General features: G+C 45.6%; 2 protein-coding genes and 1 long non-coding RNA gene across 3 annotated transcripts in view; 2 read left to right on the forward strand and 1 right to left on the reverse strand.

The window, feature by feature from the left end:
- Positions 1–2,002: 2,002 nt before the first annotated feature.
- LOC115070867 lies at positions 2,003–9,674 on the reverse strand. Its single transcript, XM_029564904.1, is given in 4 exon segments — positions 2,003–2,105; positions 9,156–9,292; positions 9,294–9,412; positions 9,415–9,674. Coding segments are annotated over 4 exon segments (519 nt in total). The 5' UTR covers positions 9,665–9,674; the 3' UTR covers positions 2,003–2,092.
- On the forward strand, positions 2,598–5,427 carry LOC103736474. Its single transcript, XR_607378.1, has 3 exons — positions 2,598–2,714; positions 4,359–4,510; positions 4,873–5,427. It is a non-coding gene; the product is annotated as an uncharacterized LOC103736474 (long non-coding RNA).
- A 34-nt stretch (positions 9,675–9,708) lies between the features above and the next one.
- The window catches only part of Tiam1 (T cell lymphoma invasion and metastasis 1), a 425,562-nt gene continuing 410,876 nt past the window's right edge, over positions 9,709–24,394 (forward strand). The window contains exon 1 of the mRNA XM_017798903.2: positions 9,709–9,830. The gene's annotated coding sequence lies outside the window, so the exon portion shown is untranslated. The remainder of the gene's footprint in view (positions 9,831–24,394) is intronic.

Below are 24,394 nucleotides of genomic sequence, written 5' to 3' on the forward strand. Positions count from 1 at the left end.
GGTTCTGGTCTGATGGGCTGGCCCTGTTGCTAATTGACCTGTTTGAGGCAGCACTTGAGAGGAAAGGAAAAAGACTAGACAGAGTCCCATTAAACCCTTCAAGGGACTCCTCCGCTGACCTAAAGGTAGAGTCATAGTTATTACATATCATACAGCAGGCTTTTCTGAGTGAGATGGAAAATAGAAGGAGAGGGACCAGTTCAAACACCACTGGCCTCGAAGCTGGAGAGATGGCTCAGCGGTTGAGAGCACTGGCTGCTCTTCCAGAAGACCAGGGATCGGTTCCCAGTTCCAGGGGACCCAACACCCTTTCTGGCCTCCTTGGGTATTGCACACATGGGTGCACTTACGTACATGCAGGCAAAACACTCATACACATTGAATAAATAAAATATTAAAAAAAAAACAAAACACCCAAACGACTGGCCTCCCCAGAAGACAGGGGTGCAGACTGAGTGTGAAGTAGAAGTCCAGTCATGTGGAAGGAAGCTACAGGTACAGCACAAGCATTCGTTAGATGAGGGTAAGGGAACCCAGGTCTAACCTGCCTCTCAATTTTCATCTTGGGCAATGCCTACAGACAGAGGAAGGCCAAGACTGCCTGGTAAAAAGCTGTCACTGGGGAAACTAACTGAGTCTTGTGTGGGGAACGTGCTGGAGTAGATAGGATGAGATTACAGACACACTGAGTTCATGAGACTTTTGGATCCCCAGGGAGGTAACTAGGGATGCTTAGTAAGCTTTTTTGAAAGTTATTCTGGTCTTTTGTTAAAGATTCAAGAGTCCCATGGTGTCTGGGCCAGGTCCTGTCCTAAGAGACTCACTGCCTCAACCTATAAAATCCTCATAATATCTCTATTAGAAGGACATCACCATGAAGTTCATTTTATAGATGAAGGGATGAAGCTCAGAGATGTTAAGGAATTCACCTGTGCTACACAGTATCAGTTGTCTATTTGACATACCTGGGAAGAGGGAACCTGAATCGGGGAATTTCTTTTACTGGACTGCCCCATGGACAAGTCTGTGAGACATTTTTTATATTATTGAGTGATGTGGGAGGGCCCAGTCCACTGTGGGTGGTGCCACCCCGGGCAGGTGGTCCTGCGTATAAGAAAGCAGACTGAGCACAGGCCAGAGGAACGAGTCAGCTGAAGCAATGCTTCAGCTCCTGCCTCCAGGTTCCTGCCCTGACTTCCCTCAGTGATAAACTGTGACCTTGGGTAGAAGATAATATAAAACCTTTCTTCCTCAAGTTGGTTTTGGTCAGTGTATTTATCACAGCAATAGAAAGCAAAGCAGGACATTGTCTAAGGGTTTGACTCAGGGCATGCTTTGCATTTAATCATTACCTTCTATGCCTTTACTGCCTGTCTAGAATCTCAAATTTGCTGCCTTAGGGCTTTCTAGGCCATGGGTTCACATACCTGTAATGGAAGGGGTAATGAATACATATGGGTGATCACTCTATCCCATGAAAAAAGGCTGGTTTCTGTGACTTTGCTGACTTAGTTAATTTCTTTTTTTCTTTTTGAGACAGGGTGACCTGAACTCACTATGTAGTGCAGGCTGGCCTTGAACTCACAGGGATCCACCTGCCTCTGCCTCCTGAGTGCTGGGATTAAAGGTGTGTACCACCACCCCCGGCCAACCTAGTTAATTTCTATTGATGTGACCAAAACACTTATTAAAATCTACTTGGAAAGGAAAGGGTTTAATTTCACCTTACAACTCCCAAGTCACAATCCAACATCATGGAAAGTCAGGGTAGGGACTCAAGGCTGGAATGCTGCTTACTGGCTTGCTCCTCTGGCCTGTGCTCGGCCTAATTTCTTATATAACACAGCCCCACCTGCCCAGGGGTGTGCTGGGCCCTCTCACATCACTCAATAATCAAACAATTGCCTCATAGACATGTCTACAGGTCAATCCAATAGAGGAAATTCCCCAGTTGAGGTTCCTTCTTCCCAGGTGTGTTGAGTTGACAAGTGGGACGATCCAGCACATGTTCCACGCCAGTTTTCCTTCCTGAGCAGAGTAGGAAAAGTCCAACTTGTAGTGCTGAGCTGGCATGGCCACTCTCCAGCCTTTTCTAGATTCTTGGCCTGGGGTGAGATGACATCTACAGATGACAGTAGTCACGTGGCATGAGATGGGTGGAGCTGCAGCTATTGCGCTGTCAGGTTCCCTGCAACCCACTCAACCCAGGTCAGAAGAGCTGGCAGGGGAAGCTGCTTCTACTGGCTCTCACCTGGCTGGATCCGGAGGAATTTGTAAGTAAAGCTTGGAGGATGATCTGTGGGTCAACACAACACCCACCACCAAGCCGCAGTCTATAGTCACCGTTTGCTCTGTGAGGGGCTTTTGCTCACTCTTCTTCCCTGAAGATAAATTAATAATCAGGATAGACTGAGCTGAGGCAGAGAAAGAAAACTCGAATGGGTTTTCTTCTGAGGACCCCTGTATGTGTTCCCAGTAATTATTTTTGATTCTCATCTCTTTTCTGTTAAAATACATTTTGAGATTAAAAAAAAAAAATTATTTGTCTGTCCCTTTGCCTTGATATCTATTTCATAGCATGGTCCCTGCCAGCTCTGCAGACATGTTGCTGTTGCTTGGAGCCTGTTCGCAGCCAAGTGGGAGAGTGTTTCCACAAAGTTCCATTCCAGTGAAAACACGAGGATAAATGCAATAAAGCAAACTACAAGGAGGAGGTAGGGCTAGGTGCCTGCGTGTGACCTTCATGGCATGGTGTCTGTGTCACTCGGCTGTGGCAGCTCGCACATCCAGGCTCCTTCCATCTTCTCTCTATAGTGAACGGTTTATTGTGGCTTAGAAATTCTCCTGGCCTTTAATATCTTGTCTTTTTTTTTTTTTTTTTTTTTTCTTTTTGGTCTTTTTTTGAGATAGGGTCTCCCTGTAGCCTCAGCTGGTCTGGAACTCACTACATATACCAGGCTGGCCTTGAACTCACTCACAGAGTTCCACCTGCCTCTGCCTCTGGAGTGTTGGGACTAAAGGCATGTGCCACCATGCCTGGCTAATGTCTTTAAGTCTTCTTTTACCCCACTTTCAATACCTGGTTACATTAATTTTCTTGCCGAACTTTTATTTATATAATTTAATTATTTTCAGTGCTGGGGTTTGACCCCAGGGCCTTGTGCATGCTAAATACACATATCCAGCCTTTGAACATTTATTTATTAAGAAATTGTCTCCCAATTTGGCTTCTCTTGATTCCCCATCATTCCAATCTCTTAAGTGTTGGGATTACAGCTGTGTATCATTGCACCTGGCCTGGGAATTTATTTACTTACGTAGGTTTTTTGGACATAGGGTTTCATGCAGCCTAGGCTGGCCTCAAGATCACTATGTAGCTAAAGATGACCTTTAATTGGACTGGAACTTGCTATGTAGACCAGGCTGGCCTCTGCCTCTTGAATGCTAGAATTAAAGGTGTGTGCCACCATGCCCAGCTGACCAGGAATTTTTTTTTTGTCCTTTGTCCACCTTCCCAGAGCTGGGATTACAAGCCTGGCCCACATCAAGAGCAGGGAGAGAAGGGATGCATGCGTGCTGACTACTTAGCTAGCTTTCTTTACTTTTCCCCCAGAGTTATTTTATTGTGTCTGGGGTGTGTGTGTGTGGGTGCAGTAGTCTGAGAAGGCCTGAGGCATGGTATCTCTCTGGAGTTGGAGCCAACTGCTATGGTTCCTGGGACCTGAACTCAGGTCCTTCATAAGAGCAGTGTGTGCTCTTTCTTTTAATATTTAATGTGTATGAGTGTATTGCCTGTATGTAAGTGCACCCATGTCGTGCAATGCTGTGGAGGTCAGAAGAGGGTTTCAGATTCCCCTGGAACTGGAGTTAAGGACGGTTCGTAGCCGCCATGTGGGTGCTGGGAATTGAAGCTGGGTCCTCTGCAAGAGCAGTCAGTGCTCTTAACCTCTGAGCCATCTCTCCAGCCCCTAGAGCAGTATGTGCACTTTACCACTAAGCCTTCTCTTAGCCCTAACCTTCTCTAGTCTTACATAGTCAAAGGCCCCCAAACCAAGGAATGATGCTGCCCACTTTCAGGTAGGCTTTTCCCACATCAATTTAGGCCAACCTGATCTAGATAATCTCTCATTGAGATTTTATTCCCAGGTGAGTCTAAGTTGTGTCAAGATGACAATTAAAACGAACCATCACAGCTTTGAATTCCAGCACTACAGAGCCAGAGGCAGGTGGATCTCTGTGAGAATGAGTTACAAGCCAACTGGGGCTACAGGGAGACCCTGTCTCAAAACAACAACAAAACTAACCATCACAAAGGAGGAATCTTCTCTTACATCACTAATTTTTTTTTTTCCATACAGGTTTTCAACTGACTGGATGAGGCCCATCCACATTCAGAAGGGCCTTCTGCTTCAGAGTCTACTAATTCAAATATCAACTTCATCCCAAACCACAGAAACACATCCAGAATAATAGCTGGGCACCCTGTGGCCAGGTCAAGTTGACGTTTAAAGTGAGCATCACAGGGCAGGAGTGTTTGTCCTTGTCCAGAGCCTTTATGCTCCCTAAGCTGACCTTGCCTGTCATCTCATGTTCCAGCTCAGAACAGAGCTAGGAGACTGCATGGTTAGTAGGGGGCTCATCTTGACAGTCCCTATTGTAGAGAAGAGCCTTTATTGTGATTTAGCTACAGCTGCATTTAATGAGCCTTCCAGCAGTAAGTGGTGGGGAAGAAAATGCTGACTCTGTACTTGCAGTTGGGGTCATGCACCAGAAGTGTTATTTCTGCCCACCCTTCCTCTCTAAACTAACCCTTCATTCTGCCTTTGATGACTCTATTTTTTTTCTTTACTGCCAATTTTATGTTCTCTTTAGATGTCAACTGTGTCCTCAGGAGACAAGATGGCCGAATATCCTGCCAGATGGCATTTGTCTGTGTTTTAATCAAAATGCCCTGTTCTCTCCCCACAATGTGAAACAGCCACATACTGTTCAGGTCAGACACAAGAAATAGCACAGAAGCCCACAGTCGTTTTTCAAGTTTGGGAGGTCAGAAAACAGGCCCAAGTGCTGTTTAGGTTTAATTCTGTCTCCCCAGTGCCAGCCTTGGGCTCTGGGAACAATGGTCCCTGTAGTCAGCTGTAAGCAGGTCTTGAGAGGTGAAGTCCTGAGCAAACACAAGTAGGGCTCAGGGAGAGACTGAGGACAGGAGCTCAAATAGCATTTCCTTCCAATCCCATCTCCCTGTATGGGTGATGGGCAAGGCTCTGAACACATGGTCTCATCCAGGCTTTTCAACCATTGACAGAATAGTGGTCATATCATTTTTCTTTTTATTAATTTAGAGATGGGTCTCACTGTGTTGCCCAGGCAGACCTGGAACTTGTTAAGTAGACTAGGCTACCTTGAACTCATTAGAGATCCTCCTGCTTCCACCTCCTGAGTGCTGAGATTAAAGGTGTGCTCCACCACACCGCTGCCTCCTAAGTGCTGGAATCAAAGGTGTGTGCCACCATGCCTAGCCTTTTTTTTTTTTCTAAATTAAAGATTTGTTTTTAATTATGTGTGTGTGTCCATATGTAGGTATGTACAGGTGAGTGCAGGTGCCCTTGGAAGCCAGAAGTGTAGCATCTCCCCGGAGCTGGAGTTAGAGGCAGTTGTGAGCTATTCAACATGGGTACTGGGAATAGAATTCTGCTCTTCTGGAAGAGCAGCAAGTGCTCTTAATTGATGAGCCATCTCTCTGGCCCAATCCCACTTTTAAAGGTGATGTTCAGATACTTAACCTTCATGAGTTTGTAGTCTGTGCCACATATGATCTTTTTAATGCTCTCAACATCCCTTTGGGTTAGGTGATATGCCCCTAGTTTAAAGGAGGAGACACTGAGGCTTAAGAAAGAAGCAGTTACCTGCTTGAGCTATACAGCTGATGGGTGGGATTCTTGTGATCAACCAGGAAACCCAACACTGGGATTCTGTAAGGCAATGAGTCTCCTGTTTCTTGGGAGAAAGGCAGTAACAATGTTACCTCCCAACTAGAAGGGCCCTATGGTAGCACCACTCAGGCAGGGCAGGGAAGAGGGATCCCATTGCATGGGGCTCTTGGTGTAGTTTGGGGGTCGGGTCTAGGATGCTTTACCGCATACCCAAATCTCTGGATGCTCAGGTCCCTTTAATGAAATGCATGACCCAAACATCTTCACTATGTTTTAAATCATCTCTAGATTACTTCTGATACTTAATGTATTGTCAGTGTTTAAATTCTGTTGGACTATATTGTTTAGGAAGTGTCAAGACTATAAATGCTCAGTATAAACACATTTATTTTCCTGAATATTTTCCTCTTTGATTGAATTTAAAGACGTGGAACTTGCACATATGGAGGGTCAGGTGTATGTCATTTCTAGAAAAGGTTTTGTTACCCCCACGAGGCTTATGCAGGCCCCAGTGCCTGCATCGCCAAATGAATATGTTTATTTGGTAAATGTTATTATATAATGCCATGTGGGAGCCTCTCTTCTAAGCCCAGTGTTAATATAAGCACCTTCATCCTCTTATGAATCCTAGGTGGCAAGCACTATTATCTAATTACTGATGGGGAAACTGAAGAATGGACTTAAAGTAACTTGTCCCAGGTTAATGTTTGAATGTGATAGGGCCTGGAACTGGCAACCTGGGTCCATCATCTGTGTCTTTAAGCACAGGCAAATGTACTACTGAACACCCTTGGGGACAAATCTTCCATTTATTTCCAAATATGCATATTTCATTCATATGTGTACACAGACACACAGCCTTTGCTAAGATGGTAGCTTATAATAGAGTGAATAACTTCATGAAGGAATGCTTCTTCTCTGAGAAGCCTCGGGAAGATACTGGCTGAGACAAAGCTGGTTTTAGGAGTTTCCTTAAGAAAAAAAAAAAATCTCTTAAATTTGACTCAAAAAAGCTCTCCGTGAAACCATCATGAAACCTAGTGGACAAATCACTTTGAGATCAATTATCCTAAATATTCTCCTATAACAAGTTTTAGAAGCACTTCAAATCTTTTAGGTTCTTGCCTATAATTTTGACTCTTTGACAGCTCATTGTTTACATATTTTTGAGCACTCAAAATGTGCCCAGTCTGTGCTGGGCCCCAGGATACAGCTGTGAGATGGTGAGCTTTGTCAACTTGACACACTCTAGAACCACCTGGAAAGAGAGTTTCTATGTGGGGTTGTCTCATTGGATTGGCTTATGGGGCATCATCTTGTTTCTCTTTTTTGGTCTTAGGGACAGGGTCTCCCTGTAGCCACAGCTGGCCTAGATTCATTATGGAGACCAGGCTGGCCTCAAACTCACTGGGCTTTGCCTGCCTCTGCCTCCCAAATGCTGGGATTAAAAGCGTGTGCCACCATGCCTGGCATCATGTTGACTGTTAACTGAAGACAGACCCAGTCCACTGTGGGAGGCACCATTCCCTAGAAAGGGAGTAAACAATGTAAGAAAGAAGAGAACGAAGGGCAGCAAGCCAGGATCCTCACGTTTATTCTTTCTCTGCTCTTATCTACATGGGATGCTTTATGTTCCTGCTTTCACTTTTCCCCAATGAACTGTAACCTGGAGGAGTCAGCCAAATAAAACCTTTCATCCCCTCTACTACTTGAGAGAGAAAAAATGTTTATACGTGTCACAGAAACAGAAGTGAAATTAGGTCAAGCAGTGAAGATGAGAGTCTGACTTGCAGGGTGCCTGGCTGGTGTGGGATGTCTGGAAATTTCAGTGCCAAGTGAGTGAGGTAGGCCATGGGGGAGATGTAGGAGTGGTGAGCACTGAGTACAGGAAGTTCCTCAGTGTCTTCTGGAGCATATCCTGCATAGTAGTTCACCAAATGTCAGCCAAGCTGGGCTCCAAAGAATGTAGGATAATTCCTACAAGGAAAGGGAGGGGGGATATGTGTGGGCAAAGAGGAGAGGCAGAACTGAAAGGCCAAGATGAGATTTTCCTGTTTAGAACTACCATTCTGTAGAGTGAGGAAGTGATTTCAGGAGGTAAGGGCATGGGCAGAGGAGGCCTTTGATGAGGTCCAGGTGAAGAGTATGGGATGTGGGATGGAGTTGGGAGCTAATAATTTGGAAGAAGGAATTTAAGATTTTTTCTTTTTAAAAATAGTTTCTGGGGCTGGAGAGATGGCCCAGCGGTTAAGAAACTTATTCTTTGAGAGGACCTGGGTTCGATTCCCAGACCCCACATCGTGGCTAACAACCATCTGTAACTCCAGTTCCAGGGGATCCAACACCCTCTTCTGGTCTGTATGGGCATTGCATGAATGTAGTGCACTTACAAACATGCAGGCACAACACTCAAACACATAAAATAATAAACAAATATTATGATAAATAAAGAATTTCTACATGTAATCCAGGCTGATCTCAAACTCACTATCCTCCTTAATGCATGGATTTATAAGCATGCCCCATTGCACCCAGTTACAAGGATGATTTTGAATTTTTCAGCGTTACCCTCCAGGGCCTCAGCCATTCCTTTTAGGATACCTTGCTTTTTACAAGATAACCCTGGGAAACCTGGGTTTTCACAAGGCAACCCTGGGGAAACCCTCAGCAGGCAAACCTGTCCACGTGGTGTAACGCACCTCCTCCATCCAGCCTCCGTTGTTGATGGTGAAGTCTAAAGCTTAAGGGTACTGGGTAGGCTCTGACCTGGTGTACGGAAGCAGTTTAGGATTGTAGTGTTTCCGTTTTACACCACCTGGAGAAAGGTAGCTTGTAACAACTGTAGGTTTTACAGATACCTGAGGCGTCTGCGAACCACGTCTGAGTCATGCTCAGCGCCCAAGCGAATGTAAGGCCCAAGCCCCACGCTGTGACTCCAAGTTCATTTGCTGGGCATTAACCCAGCGAGTCCTGGCCTCTCCAGGGTTCGGTTAAGGCCACTGTGCACACTTGGAGCCTGTTTAGCGCCTGACATCCTTCGCATCTACTAGAAGGGACCGCGCTAGGCTTTTCTCTCTCCTAAAAAAGTTCCTGTCTCCCACCTCTAGAGCCAGTCACCTCCTACCAAGTCGGACCACGTGTCACAGGTACGTTTTTGGCTCTCTGCCTCCCCCGTTCGGTTTCCCCTGCCTCCCCGCCTTAGGTGGCAGGAAAATCCTTTACCTCCGACCAATCCCACTGCCGCCGAGCCGCGCGCGCGCGCCAACTCCAGCTCCTTCAGTGCACACCATTGGCCACCTCCACCTATGCACGGTGACAGGCAGCTTCACGGACCTATCGGAGGAGGAGGCGGAGGCCTGCCGGCCCTCCCAAAGCTGCTTTGTTAGGGGCTCGCTGGCCGTGGCCCGGCCCGCAGCTCCTCTGCGGCTGTACCGCGGCCTCCTCGGGCTGCGCCTCCAGAGGCTTGTGGGAAGGCATCCGGGAGCGCGCAACGCCAGCATCCCTCCAGCTGCAGGATCCGGCCCGGGTCTGGATGCAGCACAGGTACCCAGCGTGCGCCTGCTGTCACTCTCCAGCCCAACTCCGAACGCCCCGCTCCTGTATCCGCCGTGTCTGATTGGCTGGCCGGAGGCGGAGCGATTGTCAGCAGCTCCAATCGGAGCTCGGTTTCCCACGGGCTCTCGAAGCCCCGCCTCCGAGGCCGCCGGCAAAGGCCCCCAGACAGTTTCCATTGGCAGAAGGCGAGCGGGCCGGAGCTCGGCGGGGCAGAGCAGCGCCGCCGCCGTCGGGCGTGCATCTCTGCAGCGCCACGAACGCTTCTGCGCCCGCAGCCCAAGGGGCCCAGCGGTCCCGCATTGTGCCTGGCTGGGTCGCTGAGATTCGGGACGACCATCTCAGGTGTGTACCGCGGGCCTAAGGGGAGCGGGCCGACTGGCTGGAGCCTCCCTGAGGGATGGTGATGAGGATGCCCGGAGCCGCGGTGCCAGTCACGGACACGTCCTGACTCACATCTCCCGCACATTGGGGCTCCCGGTGGGTCCTAGCTCCCCCAGATCGGGCTTTACTCGTATTGTTTTTGTGTGCACACACTTGGGAGGTGGGATGATCTGGGGGAGAGGAGGCACGAGGAGGCAACCCTCGCGCTAAGGAGTGTCCAGGAGGGAGGGAACACAGCGGAGCCAGGTGCACCGAATGGAAGTCATCGACTCCAGGCGTTGGCATTCGATCTTTCTGGCAGCAAGTCAGCGCTGACCTGCAGCGGAGGCATCTCTATGTATTTATCGGCTGATTTTTAATCAACTTCAGGGAGAGCGTGCGTGTATGTGCGTGGGTCTGTGTGTGTGTGTCGCGGTCCCCGACTTGGGCACTTACGGGCCTGGCTTTGCGCCAGCGCTGCCCGGCGCTCACCTTGGCCATCCGTGCTGTTCCCGGGTACACGGGCGGAGAATCGGGGGGCGGGGCGGGCACGCTGGACCTGAGGTGGGCCAGGGAGGGGGCATTTAAAGCGGAATCCTGTCTGTGGGCAGACAATGACTGGTCTGGGTGGCAGAGCTGTGCTTTGGGTCCCCGCCTCGGATCCCACCCCCGCCTTGCCCTCTTGCCTGCCCTCCTGCTCCGATGCACCGCGCCGCTGGCCACCGAGTTGGGGACACTCGTGGGGCCCGCTTTTGTTTACAGACCTCGCCATTGGGTGAGAGCTCTTCTCCCCCGCCCGGCCGCTGTTGACTACCCCCCCCAGGGGGGCGGGGAGTCAGAAGTTGGAGTGTGCCCTCAGGTCACACCCCCCCAATCCAGGTCTCCCCCGCGGGATGCTTCTGGGAAAAGACACAGACTGTGCGCCTTCACACCAGTGCCACCCCTCCCCGTGCGCTCAGATCTTATGCACCGAGAGGTGCTCGTGTCTTGGCCAGGGTCCCTCTGGATAGGACCATTGGGTCGCGGACCTGGCCACGTGCATCTCCCTGGTCTTTCTCCCGGGGCAGATTGACTTAGAATTTGTTCTTCCGTACGTGGTGGCTGGCAGGTTTTGAAGGACGCGCGCGAGCCCTTGGGGGCACTGCAATCCGTGGCTGCTTCTTTGGTACCTACGCAGTCCCGCGTAGCAGCTGGGCGGAATCCAGGAGCCAGAGCAGGTGTCTGGCGCATGCTGACTTGGGGGAACACTATGAAAGCTGCAGCAGAGATTGAGAGCCTGGATCTGAGGCCGTAGAGCCCAGGTTCCAGGTCCTGTTGAACGTCATTTACGGCTGGGTGATCCTGACTGAGTTTTTATCTTTCTCAGCCTCAGTTTGTACATCTGTAAAGTGGAGATACATTTCCTTATGAGGGGGTGGTATAGGTGGCTATAGGGTTAAGTAACAAAGTAAATGAGCCGCATTGTATAATGATAACCACGTGAAACATCTAAGTAACTTTGATTTGCCAGAGGAAATTTGTTAGGAGTCACCTTATCAGGGTTCTTATCATGGATTCGCCCTTCCAACACCTCCCTTTCTATTTTAAGAAGCACGAAAGATTGACTCTGCTTTTCAGCTCCTACAAGACTAGTTTTATTTACTTGACCTTAGATTTAACTCTTATCTAGTCTCTTGTGATGCATTTTTCTGTTTGTGAATTTCCTTTGGATTCTACTTGTTTCTTCTTCCTGAAGACTTTGTGAAGTTCAAACTTGGACTTGGGAAAAGAAAAAAACCCATCCAGGTGGGAAACCTTTTCCGGTGAAGCAATGGCAGCTTGCAAAGCCATGAATGCAGGGAAGGAGGGAGATTTGAACAAAGAACTGTCTGGAGGCAGGAAAAGCTTAAAACATCACTGGACTGTAGGGTAGACAGATTCTTTTGTGCCTAGGAGGAGTTGCAGGCAGGGAGACACTTTGAGTGGTAAACATTGAAGTTGCTAATTTTTTTTTTTTTTTGAGGCAGGGTCTCCCTGTAGCCCCAGCTGTCCTGAAACTCACTATGTAGACCAGGCTGGCCTCGAACTTGCAAAGATATGCCTGCCTCTGCCTCCCAAGTGCTGGGATCAAAGGTGTGCCCCACCATGCCCGGCCTGCTAATTATTTTTGAATAGAAGGAAAATCAGCTTGAGGAGGAGAAGGCTGTTTAAGTAGGAAGGTGGAAGGGGGATTGATTTCACTGATATCTTCAGTGTTGTCAATGTGTTTTGACTTGGTTTTCCTATCCTCCTGACCCTGTACTAGTAATTTTTTGGATGCAATAAAAACCGAGAAGCCAGTTTCATATTGAAAAAAACCCCATAAATTAAAAGAATAAGTCATCATCAGATAAATAGTTTAAAAAGATGTCAGGCTTGTTGACAGACAACATCTTTTGCTCGATGGGGCAAATCGTTGAGCTGGGCCCAATAATGGATCCTTTCAATGCAGACCTCAGAGGTCCTGGCCAGCCAAAAGAAGCAAACAAACACCAGGAGAGACTTGTAGTCTATCCAATGGCTGTAGGAGTCCCTAAGGACTGGTTCCCTTCAGCTCCCCAGTTCCTTGTTCCTGTGTCAACCTAAGAGGAGGCTGACTGCTTCAAGCCTCTGATGTGGTATTGAGGTAAACAGGCTGGTAGCATTATTGCCAGATACCAATTAATCAATATGATCAGCTATTTAAAGTTCTGCCACCAGAACTGATTTCAATCCTTTTTGCACTTGTTCTGGGAATTCTTTGGCTCTTAGTGATGCTGAAGGACACCACCCTCCTGCTGTTGTCTGGGGGATCCAATCAATTGGAGATCTAAACTTAAAAGGAAGCCCAGGTTTAGGAAATCTCATTAGCTGACAATTTACACTCTAAAGCTCATTCAAAGAGCTAGTACAAAGGCTTCTTGCCTTCTGCAGTAAGTTCTCCCCCATAACCCACAGGACATAGGAAAAACAGTGCTGGTCCTGTCTCCTCACTGAAATTCCCAAGGTTGGTGAGCTGATGAATCGCAGGCTTTCTGGACACCTGGTCAGGATTTCCTCCCAGAAAGCTTGGCTGATGGCCTACTAGGTATATATGTTAACACTTCCATGGTCTTCTTGCTGCACGGAGCGTACTGATTGGAGGAGAATGGTTTTGGGGACCCCATGATTTCCCAGATGAGGAATGTGGTGAGGGTTGCAATCCCATAGCAGCTTTAGCTGGACATTGGTGATGGCAGAGCAGGCTCTCCTGTTTCAGAGTCTCTCTTCTAAAACGAGTAAACAGGTACAGGGAATATTTTTTTTGTCCTTTTGCTTTTTGTTTTCTGGTTTTTTTATGGTCTTTTTCCCCCCTCAATAAAAGATCAAAAAAATCACATCTACAAGGCCCCAGCAAACTTTTTATTTTTTCTTTTCTCTCCTAATTCCAAACTTCAGATCATTTTATCTGCAGGGCTGAGGGCAAGAAGACAGAGTGATTCCTGTGCACAAGAGACAAACAGGTCTACGGGATTCCTGAACTCATGAAAAACGAACCTTTTTTTTTTACCGTCTCTAGACATTTGATCTCCTGTGTCAACGTTGGTTTCCACGTGCACCTCTGTGTGTGTGTATGTGTTATTTTCAAAGGATCAAACCATACCAATTTAGTTTGGCCATCTTAAAAATTTTTTTTGGGTTTATTTATTTTTATTTTTTGTGTATGAGCATTTTGCTTGCATGTATGTAAATACACTCGTGTTGTGCAAAGCCAGTGGAGGCCAGAAGAGGGCCTCAGATTCCCTGGAACTGGATTTGCAGATGGTTGTTAGCTATCACGTAGGTGCTGGAAATCAAACCCGGGTCCTCTGCTAAAGCAGCCAGTGCTCTTAACTGCTGAGCCATCTCTCCAATCCCATAATTTAACCATCTTAATTGACTTTATTTTTCAATGCAAGGATCAAGCGACTCTTCATCCCATAAAAAAAGAAGTGTTTTGATGGAAGAAGAGGAAGTTGGGTTTTAGAAAGAAGAAGGCTTGAAGAACATTGAAATCAACCCCCAAAGCAGTTTGGTCATATGTACATACATACAGAGTCTCTTTTCTAAAACGAGTAAACAGGTACAGGGAATTTTTTTTTGTCCTTTTGCTTTTTGTTTTCTGGGTTTTTTATGGTCTTTTTTCCCCCTCAATAAAAGATCAGAAAAGTCACATCTACAGGGCCCCAGCAGACTGTTTTTTCTTTTCTCTCCCAATTCCAAACTTCAGATCATTTTATCTATAAACATTCCATTCTATATAACTTCTGAGTCGCAGGGGAAAAAATAGTCTTTCAGCATCATTGTAGGCCGACTCATTTACTTATGAATAATAAAGAAAAAGAAGGGAGGCACTCAGAAAGAAAATGGTCCTAGCAAGGAACAGACTGTTTGAGAAGTGAAACAAGGTTCCAGTGTAAAAGTAAAGGAAATATTCATAGTTAGGCAGTTTTCCCTCCTCTCCCCTTCCCAACCTCAGGCATCTTCTTCCACACCCAGTTAGCATAAGACTGTTTCTGTTCTGTGGTCTCCAGGGACCTTATTAAGAAATTCACAAGGGCTGGAGCTGGGAGTATGGGCAACAGGAGAAATTCCTCCGCGGCTGGTAGGAGATCCTTCTAGAAGACTTCACAGCGCTTTCTTTAGTTCTTTAGCTGAGGAGGTTCCTCTCCCAGCAGGACTGAGGTGTGGCCCAGAGACCTTGTGCTCAGTGGCAAGACAGAGGTCTTAGTTCACTGACAGTAACAGAAGCAGGTACCACACCCAAGGGACACGAGAGGGTGGGATAGAAGAGCCAATCAGTTGTCTGCATTTGAAGGAGGTTAAACAAAGAGTGCACAGATGTACATACAGGCAAGACACTCATACATACAATAAAACTATAATATATCTTAAAACAAAAAAAGCAATCCCGAGTTTGTTTATTCCAGTTCTGTGCTGTAAAACGTGACTTTATTAAGGCTACAGCGTTGGTCTAGCCCCTTATTCAAAATTTTACTTTACCTGGTTTCATTTACCCTCTGCTCACAGTCCAAAACCATTAAATGAAAAAATTCTAGAAATAAACAATTCATAACGTGGTTCTTACTTTGAGACAGGGTTTTTCTATGTAGCCCAGGCTGCTCTTGAACTCATAATTCTCCTGCTTCAGCTTCCCCTATGCTGGGATTTTAGGTATGTGCTGTCATACCTAGGATAATCCATAAGTTTTAAATGACTTATTGATGTATAAGGTTGAAATTGTTCTGTTTTGTTTAGTTTTGAAGTGCTAAGTTCAAGGTCAAGTCCTTGTATATTCTATGGGCTATCACTGAGCCACACCCCACCCAGCCCAATAGTATTAGTTACTGTGAATTTCTTACTGGGCCTGTTTACAAATTGAATTTAGCATGGGACAGTATGTATAGGAACAGACATAGTGTCCTGTGCATTTGTGTATGTAAAATGTGTTCTAGTGTCAAACTGTGCACGCATACACACACATATGATTTGGAACTGTCCTTGGACATGGGGTCTTGAGCCTAGCTCTCCCTCTGTAGATAAGAGGGAACTGCTGTACACTTGTGTGAGGGAGACCTGCACAATTGGAGGGCAACATTCTTGTGTTCATGGCCGGCTTGGATGAATTTGGCACAGAGGGGATAGTGGGCAATGGATATTCACTTGCTTTTTCTAAAAAGCCCCCAACAGACTTCTGTGGCCATGGGGGAGACAGGATATCCTGTAGAAACAGGCTGCCTTTGTGAGGCCTGCTGCCCCTGGAGACCTCTCACACTTCCCCCTACCACTTTCCAGTCTTCCTTAGAGCTGTGAACCTTGTAAACGTGGATCAAGTCTACTTCCTGCTCCAGATTTCCTCTGCCAGGTCTGCAGAGGTGATAATGGGCCTAGAAAGCCAGCAGGTCAGCCCAGGGGAGGAGGAGGGCCTGTCAGGGTGAGGCCTGGGTCTAGGAATGTTTGCTGAGGAGGTGTGGGGGCTCTGGCAGTGGAGTGAATCAGAAGGGCTGGGGCAGAGGTGGAAGTGAACTTGTCTGGAGTATGAGGGGCCTGGAAGGAAGGTTGCCTTGCAGCCCCCTCCCCCATTGGAACACTCTGGGGTTCTTAGAGAAGAGTGGGGCCTGGTTTTCTTCATCTTTTCCTCTCTCCCCCTCTCCTTTTCCCTACCCCCCCTTTCTCTCCCCCTCCATCTCATGGAAGTCCCTTTGTCCCTCTCCCTCCCCTTCCCTCTTTCCCTTCTTCTCCATCTCCCTTTTCTGTGCTGAGCTTTATCCCTAGCCTTTAGTTTTTCAAGGCAGAGTCTTGCTATGTAGCCCAGGCTAGACTTGAACATAAGAGCCTCCTGCCTCAGCCTACCAAGTACTAGGATTACAGGTCTGTGCCACCATACTGGGTCCAGATTGCCTACCACCTGCCTGCAGCTCCAGGACTGGATGGGATGTGCTTGTCTGGCCATGTTCTGGGAATGCGATGATTTCCAATAGGAAGGGGCTCTGGGGACTTCTGAGTTGGTTCATATTTATTCACTTTTCAGGGATGAAGAAAGACCATGGGTTTATTCTTTTCATGACCTTTTGTGAAGTTTGTTTTGTTTGGGACTTGATAGGAGGCTGACCCCTAGCCAGCTGAGAGTGATGTGTGTGTGTTCTTCCCCTTGCAAAATATTCATCCCTATCTCCTTCCAGGCCACAAGACATCCTGAGAAGTTTCTTGGGAACAAGTTCTTTAGCATAGTGGGGCTTCAATCTCTACTGGGGCCCCTTTCCAGCTGGGTCAGCCCTGGGCCTTGAGGCTGTCCTCTGACACTCCTGGCTTGTTTCCTCGTATAATTATTGCCACCTGCCATTCACCAAAGTGCCTCATTGTGGCCTCATGGATGTTTCAAACAACTATGCAGTATGTTCTTGGTCACATACTCTGTGGTATCCTGGTGGTGTGCAGCCTCTTCCAAGCCGCAAAGGATGACTTTCCAAGCATGCTCAGACCAAGGTCTGCTGAGTGTGAGGATATCTCATGCTTTCTCTTTCATCTGCAATGTTCTTCTGAGTCCAAAATTACTAGAACTTTAGTTTTTCCATTTTATTTAGTGTGTGAATGTGGGTACACACATGCCATTGTGTGCATGTGGTCAGAGGACAACTTGCAGGAATTGGTTCTATATTATATACCTGAGGATCAAACTCAGGTTGTCAGCAATCTGCCTTTATGTGCTGAACCATCTTGCTAGCACCCAAATTATTAGGGCTTTAAAAAAATTAATTGATTTATTTTTATTTTATGTGTATGAGTGTTTTGCCTGCATGTATGTAAGTGCACCCATGTCATACAATGCCTGCAGAGGCCAGAAGAGGGTGTTGGATCCCCCAAACTGGAGTTACAGATAGTTGTTAACATGCGGCAGCTGGGAACTGAACCTGGGTTCTCTGCAAGAGCAGCCAGTGCTCTTAACTGCTCTGAGCCATCTTTCCAGCTCCATAAAGTATATTCTTACTTCATATGGATTCTTTGCCTCAATGCCAATTCTGATCTGATTGTAAAAACAGTGTGGTAAGTCATGACTCCATACAGTCTTATTAAGAAGTTCATACAATGGGTGTGCTTCATACAACAGATGTGCTTAACTTGAAAAGTATCTTCTGTCCTCATCCTGTTTTATTACCACTGAATTCTGTCTTCAGATACAATTACTTGGGTTCAATTTTGTTTTTTTAGTTTTTCTAGTGGCCCTATCACTAAGTCTGTAAGTAATCTACAAATATACCACAGCGACTTCTTTCTGTTGTGATAGATGACAATTTAGGCCACTTACTGTATCTCAACCTACTTTGTGCTCCGGATTTTTGGTAATTTTCTGGTTCTTTGTCCATTTTCTATTATTATAACCTGAGGCTGGGAAAGTTATCATGAATAGGAGTTTATTTAGCTCACAGTTCTGGAGGCTGTGAGGTCTAAGAGTGTGGCACTGGCATCTGGCAAAGGCCTTAGTATACATGGTGGAGGGCACCATGTGTGTTTCAGCCTAGATTTCTTTTCCTCTTACAAAGCCATTTCATATCATGGTAAACGCACCCTAATGACCACCCTAATGGTGATTGAATTAGAATTCAATCACCTCCCAAAGGTCCTGCCTCTAAGTTTTATCAAAATAAGAATTTGAAGGTTAAGTTTTCAGCTTAATAACTTTGGGGGCAACCCATTCAAACTCTATCAGACTCTCACTTTGATTATTTTGCAATCTTTATATTATTTAGAGCTTTAGCTTGGCTCCACTAACTGAAAACAGTGCTCTCAGCATGCCCGCACCCCTAGACAGGGAACACCTGTGGTTGTTTCTGCCTTTCCTCTTCGCCTTCCTCCTAGTCAGAATCCAGGTCCATCAGTGGTGCCAGGTGGCAGTGTTAAGTCCTGTGTCCGTAACCTGGATGAAGTGTCTGTGCCTTGGCTACGATTAACAGCGTTAGGAAGGTACTGACTTAACATGTGCCCATCACTCAGAGAATTCAGTTGTTGTTGAATATTTGCTGAGTTGTGCAAGTATCACAGTCCATTTTAGAATATTTTCATCATCCCCAGGAATCCCTCTGCTACCAGGACTCATTTCCTTCTCTGCCTCTCCATTCAGCCTCTGGTGACCTATGTGTTTTCTGTTTCCATAGATTTGCCCAAGTTGGACATGACATGTAAATGTAATCATGTAATATGTGACTTTTTGTGACTGGTTCTTTTATTTCCCACTTTTAAAAATGATGTAGATCCCACCCCCACCTCTGCCATCTATTTTTTTTGAGACAGGGTCTTGCTGTGTAGCGCAGGCTGCCCTTCAACTTAAGATGCTCCTGCCTCAGCCTCTGTAGTGCTGGGATTACTGATGTGTGCTGTTGGGTGTGACTTACCTCAATCATGTGTATATGTGAGTGGTGTACATGTGTGTATGCATGTTTGCATATGTGTGGGTACATATATGTTCCAGTGGACATATATGTGTGTGTGCAGGTGTGTGAAAGGCAGAAGTTTATGTCGAGTGTCTTCCTGGATCACTTTCCCCTTTATTTGATGATGCAGGGTCTTTCGAAGGATCTGAGCCCCAAGCTTGCCCTGGGGAATCCTGTCTTGGCCTCTCTGCCTGACCTCTTGGGTGAGTGCTGGGATTACAGGTGGGCTGCCACAGCCATCGGGTGTCCAGTGTCTGTGTGAGTGCTGGGGATCCCAACTCTGGGCCTCAAGCTTATATGACAAGTGCCTTATCCACTGAGCTGTCTCCCCAAACCCCAGCAAACGTTTTAAAGCATCACTCTTATCTGTAATTCATTCCTTTTTATGGACAAATAACACTCATTGTCTGTATATGGTGGGTTGTTTAGGTATTCATCAGCTGGACATTGGGTTATTTCTACCTTTCAGCTCTTGTGGGTAGTTGCAGCTATGAACATTAGTGCACTTATTTAACTGTTTTTTAAAAATATTATTTCTATTTTATGTGTATGAGTGTATTGCCTGCATGTAAGTGAGTGCACCTGTGTCATGCATTGCCACAGAGGTCAGAAGAGGGCTTCGGATTCCCCCGGAACCGGAGTTAAGGACGGTTTTCAGCCACCATGTGGATGCTGGGAATCAAACCCTGGTCCTCTGCAAGAGCAGTCAGTGCTCTAAACTGCTGAGCCATCTCTCCAGCCCCTGTTTAACTGTTTTTAAGTTGTTCTGGGCATAAGCCTAAGAGTGGTGTTGCTAGGTCATGTGATAATTCTGTTTTATTTTTAAATTTAATTTTAACTAAAATTAAATTTTTTATGTGCACGAGTATTTTGTCTGCATGTAAGTGCACCCCTGTCATGTACTGTAGAAAGCAGTCAGAAGGTGTCTGAACCTGGGTCCTCTGGAAGAACAGCCAGTACTCTTTAATTACTGAGCCATCTCTCCAGCCCTGGTAAGTCTGGAGGAAATGCCAGGTGATTTCTACAATGGCTGCTTCATTTTCCCTTCCCATCAGCAGTATCTGAGAATTCCAACCACCCCACATCCTTGGTACTTGCTGTATGTCTTGATTAAAACCATCTAGTGAGCAAAAAGTGGCGGTTCCTCCTGGCTGTTTGCATTTCTCTACTAGCCATGCCTTCCTTCTCATGTGCTCTTTGGCTAATAGTGTGTTTTCTTTCAGAAATACCTGTTCAGACCAATGCTTGCCAATGTTTTAGTGGGATCTTTGTGTAAGAATTCTTTTGTGTGTGTGTGTGTGTGTATATATATATATAATTTATTTGCAGGGCTGAGGATTAAATCCTGGGCCTTGTGCATGGTAGGCCAGCTCTGCACCCCTCATCTGTACCCCCAACCCATCTTTGTGTATTTTAGGTATGAGTTCCTTGTCCAACATTTGATTTGCACATTTTCTCCGTCCTGTAAGTTGTGATTTAATTTTCTTGATGTCACTTGAATATTGCTTTTTTTTTTTTTTTTTTCAAAGCTGAAAATCAGTAAAAACTGCTTGCTTGGTTATAATTGTCAGTTCTCTTCACAGCAATGTGGTTTATGAGAATCACATTTTCTTTCCTGTAGCTCTGCCTGCATGACTAATTAGGTTGTAGGTTGAGTAAAGGAGCATAGGAAACACTTGATTTTAAAACACCAACTTCAGGGGGTTCGAGAGATGGCTCAGTGGTTAAGAGCATTGGTTGTTCTTGCAGAAGAACTGGGTTTGAATCCCAGCACCCACATGGCAGCTAACAACTGTTCCTAACTCCAGTCCCAGAGGATCTGACAGCCTCTTCTGACCTCTGTGGGTATTGCACGACATGGGTGCGCTTACTTACATGCAGGCAATACACGCCATACACGTAAAACAAAAATATAAATAAAATTTTAAAAAAAGAAAAAATCTTTGAAACACCAACTTCTGCCCGGCATGGTGGCACAGACTTTTAACCCCAGCACTTGGAAGGCAGAGGCAGGTGGATCTCTCTGTGTTCAAGGCCAGCCTGATCTACATAGTGAGTTCTAGAGCAGTATAGTGAGACCCTGTCTCAAAACAAAACAAAACAACAACCTCCCAACTTCACACTTAGAAAAAAGAACAATGCTTTGTTTATTTAAATAACTGTCATGGCTGGTGAGATGGCTCAGTGGGTAAAGTACTTGCTATGCAAGCGTGAGGACCTGAGTTTGAATCCCCAGGAGCCCTAGAAAGCCTTGTCTCAAGCAAGGTGGAAGGTGAAGTCCAACTCCCAAGCTGTCATCTGACTTCTACACACATGTGTGGCATGTGCTTGCTGACATTCATTCACACACACAAACACACACATACACATACATATCATACATGTACACACAAAATTTACTAAATCTAATTGAAAGAAATATTTGCAACATAATTTGGAAATGAACGGCCCTTGTGTGTCAGCTTTTGGCTGTTAATTTGTTTTTTGTGTTTCACTAGGACAGGGATTTTCAACCATGGCCAATTTTGCTTCTACAGAACATACGGCAATGGAGGCATTTTTGGTTGTCACTACTGGAAAGTTCTAGTGGCCTCTAGCAGGTAGAGGGCAAGGGATGTGTCCAAGTGTCCTACAGAGCACTGAACAGTTCATACAACAAAGGACATGTGACTTATGGACAGCAATACTGAAGTGTAAGAAACCAACGTGGTGTGTGTGTGTGTGTGTGTGTATGTACATGATACTGTGTGTGTATATGTGTGTAAGAACATGTTAACTGTGTATGCCTCTGTGTATATGATGCTGTGTGTGTATATGTGTGCATGATACTGTGTCTGTATATGTGTGTGTGGACATAACTGCAAGCATGTGTGTGGGCATGATACTGTGTGTGTTTGTGTGTATATGTATGTGAACATGTTAACTGTGTATGCATGTGTGTACATGATACTGTGTGTGTATATGTGTGTACATAATAATGTGTGTCTGTGTATGTGTGTATGGCCATGATAACTGTGGGTATGCATGCGTGTAGGCATGATACTGTGTGTGTATTTAAGTGTATGTGTGTGTACATGGTAACTGTGTGCACGTGTGTGACATGATGTGTGTTTGTAGGTGCATGGACATCATTGTGTGTGTGTGTTTGTGTGTGTGTTTGTGTGTGCGTGTGTGTGTGTATGTACATGCTGGGATCCTGGGCCTCACAGATGCAAACTCTCTACCTTTAATTTGTGTCTTGCCCCAGCTTCACGTTACAAATATGAAGTCACATATTTAAATTATATAGGAAAGGAGCTTAGTATGTTTTCTAGGTACTTGAGTTCCCTTGACGTCAACTTTGGGTTATTATTTTCACTGGAATTAAATGGATATGGTCTGTTTTTTAGGGTGGAAAGTTGTTTAAAACAAAGCAATTTTTTCAGGTGTTTCAGACTTCACTGTGCCAGAGCACGTTCCCTTAGTTTAACGGCTGCAGGATATTACTGGTCACTGTGTTGTGAAAGGCTTGCCTTTAGCCTTCAAGTCTATCGTGGTTAATATTGTGGAGGAGAAGTATTGCTCCATGTGCATTACAACATCACTCCTCTTTAAGCAGTTCATTGAGCACTGAAAATATTTTCAGAGAAATGTTCTGGGTGCCATTCAAGGTCTACTGTGACATTTTAGAAAACTTATGCATATTAGAGTAATTATCTCATCCTACAATCTGTGATTAGAAATCATGACTTCAGTTCTACAATTATATCAATTGAACTTTGGCATTTCATTGTAATTTGAAAAATTAAGGCTGCATAACTATGTTTTTTTCTTCATTAAGTAATTTAACAAGGTATTTACATTAAAAAGATGTACCCTATGTTGTCCCTCCCTCCCCGTTAACTGCTTTAATTTGGCCCTTGAATCTGCCTGCAGCCTTGGCTCTGTGAATCCTTACCAAATGTGTCAAATACTTACAGCCTTCAATAAAGCTTTGTGGCAGACTGTGTCACAATTTTGGTTTACTTCAGGAGAAATGGGTTCCAAAACCACCATAGAGTTTATTTGTAGAAGTTGATGCTTAATATGCAGAAACCTGGAATCTTTGCAAAGACTTTAGAGAACCCAGTTAACCCAGTTAACCTGTTGTGTAACTGAGGAGCAGTTAATGTAGCTTGTTGGAATGAGAGGAGCTGGAATTAACTCCTCACGGGCTGGCGGCCCCTGAACTGAAGCTGCAGCAATCCATGACGTCTCTGCCTGTGATGCCACAGTTCTCACCCACATCCATGTCAGAAGAAATTATGGGCCTCCTAGCAACCAGCAGCCAGCTAGCGCCTGGCTCTTATCTGCATTTTTGCACTCGGAGCCAGCTCCACCAGGATCCCTGGGCACAGGCCCACTGCTGCCACAGGGAGAGGTACAGGGCTTGAGGAGCCTGCATTTTGTTGCTGCTGGGTTATTCTTGCAGGAAGTTCTTCCTTGGGGGTCCATCAGTGTAGCTCAGGTGGGCCTGAAATTCACTATGCAGCCCAGGCTGGTCTTGAACTCACAATCCTCTTGCTCCCATCCTCCAAGTGCTGGGATGACAGGTATACAACTTCATTATTTTAATTTTTTCAGTGGTACTGGAAATTGAACCTAGAGCCTCATGCATGCTAGGCAAGGACTCTGCCACTGAGCTACATCCTGAACGATCTGGCATCTTTAGTGGGGGGTAAGAAAGGGGATTTGTAATCTCTCCCGGAATAGTAAGGTATGGTTTTTCTAGCTTGAAAAAACCATTATGTAGAATTCTGAAAGGTAACTTCAATAGGATATAGGTTAAGTTTATTTCTTAGTTCCCTGACCTGTAGATACAGATGAGATGCCTTTGAATTTGCTCCTTTGAGGTTAGTTAACTCTCTCTGACCTTTAGCAGTGTTCAGTGGTTGAGGTGACCTTTGATCACCTAGGCTCAGGTGTCTCCCTTTTCTCATGCGTGCAATGTGTTTTTCATTCTTGTCTTTTCCCTGGGAGATTCTTTGGGAACATTCCATCAACATTTTTCTATTATGATTATTATTTTTTTTAAATATTTTTTTATTTTATGTGTATGTGTGTAATGCCTGCGTGTAGATAAGTGCACCCGTGTCGTGCAATGCCCGCCGAAGACAGAAGAGGCTGTTGGATCCCCTGGAACTGGAGTTATGGAAAGTTGTTAGCTGCCATGTGGGTGCTGGGATTTGAACCGTGGTCTTCTGCAAGAACAGTCATGTTCTTAACTGCTGAGCCATCTCTCCAGCCCCCATTATGATTATTAATATTTTTAATGATTGCAAATTCTCTTTATTACATTGGGTATGGGAGAATGTTGTAAATATTTTTAAAATGTGTTTGAAGTTTTGAAGTGTGGTTCTTATTTTTTCTGGATTATTTATTTATTTTTATTTTATGTATATGAGTGTTATGCCAGTGTGTGTGTAAGTGTACCCATGTCATGCAGTGCCCACAAAGGACAGAAGAGGGCTTTAGATCCCCTGGAACTGGAATTAGAGATGGTTATTAGCCATCATGTGGGTGCTGGGACTCAAACCTGGGTGCTCTGCAAGAGCATTCAGTGCTTTTAACCACTGAGCCAAC

Source organism: Nannospalax galili, unplaced genomic scaffold (assembly GCF_000622305.1).
Source record: "Nannospalax galili isolate Female #2095 unplaced genomic scaffold, S.galili_v1.0 scaffold136, whole genome shotgun sequence".
Lineage (NCBI taxonomy): Eukaryota > Metazoa > Chordata > Mammalia > Rodentia > Spalacidae > Nannospalax > Nannospalax galili.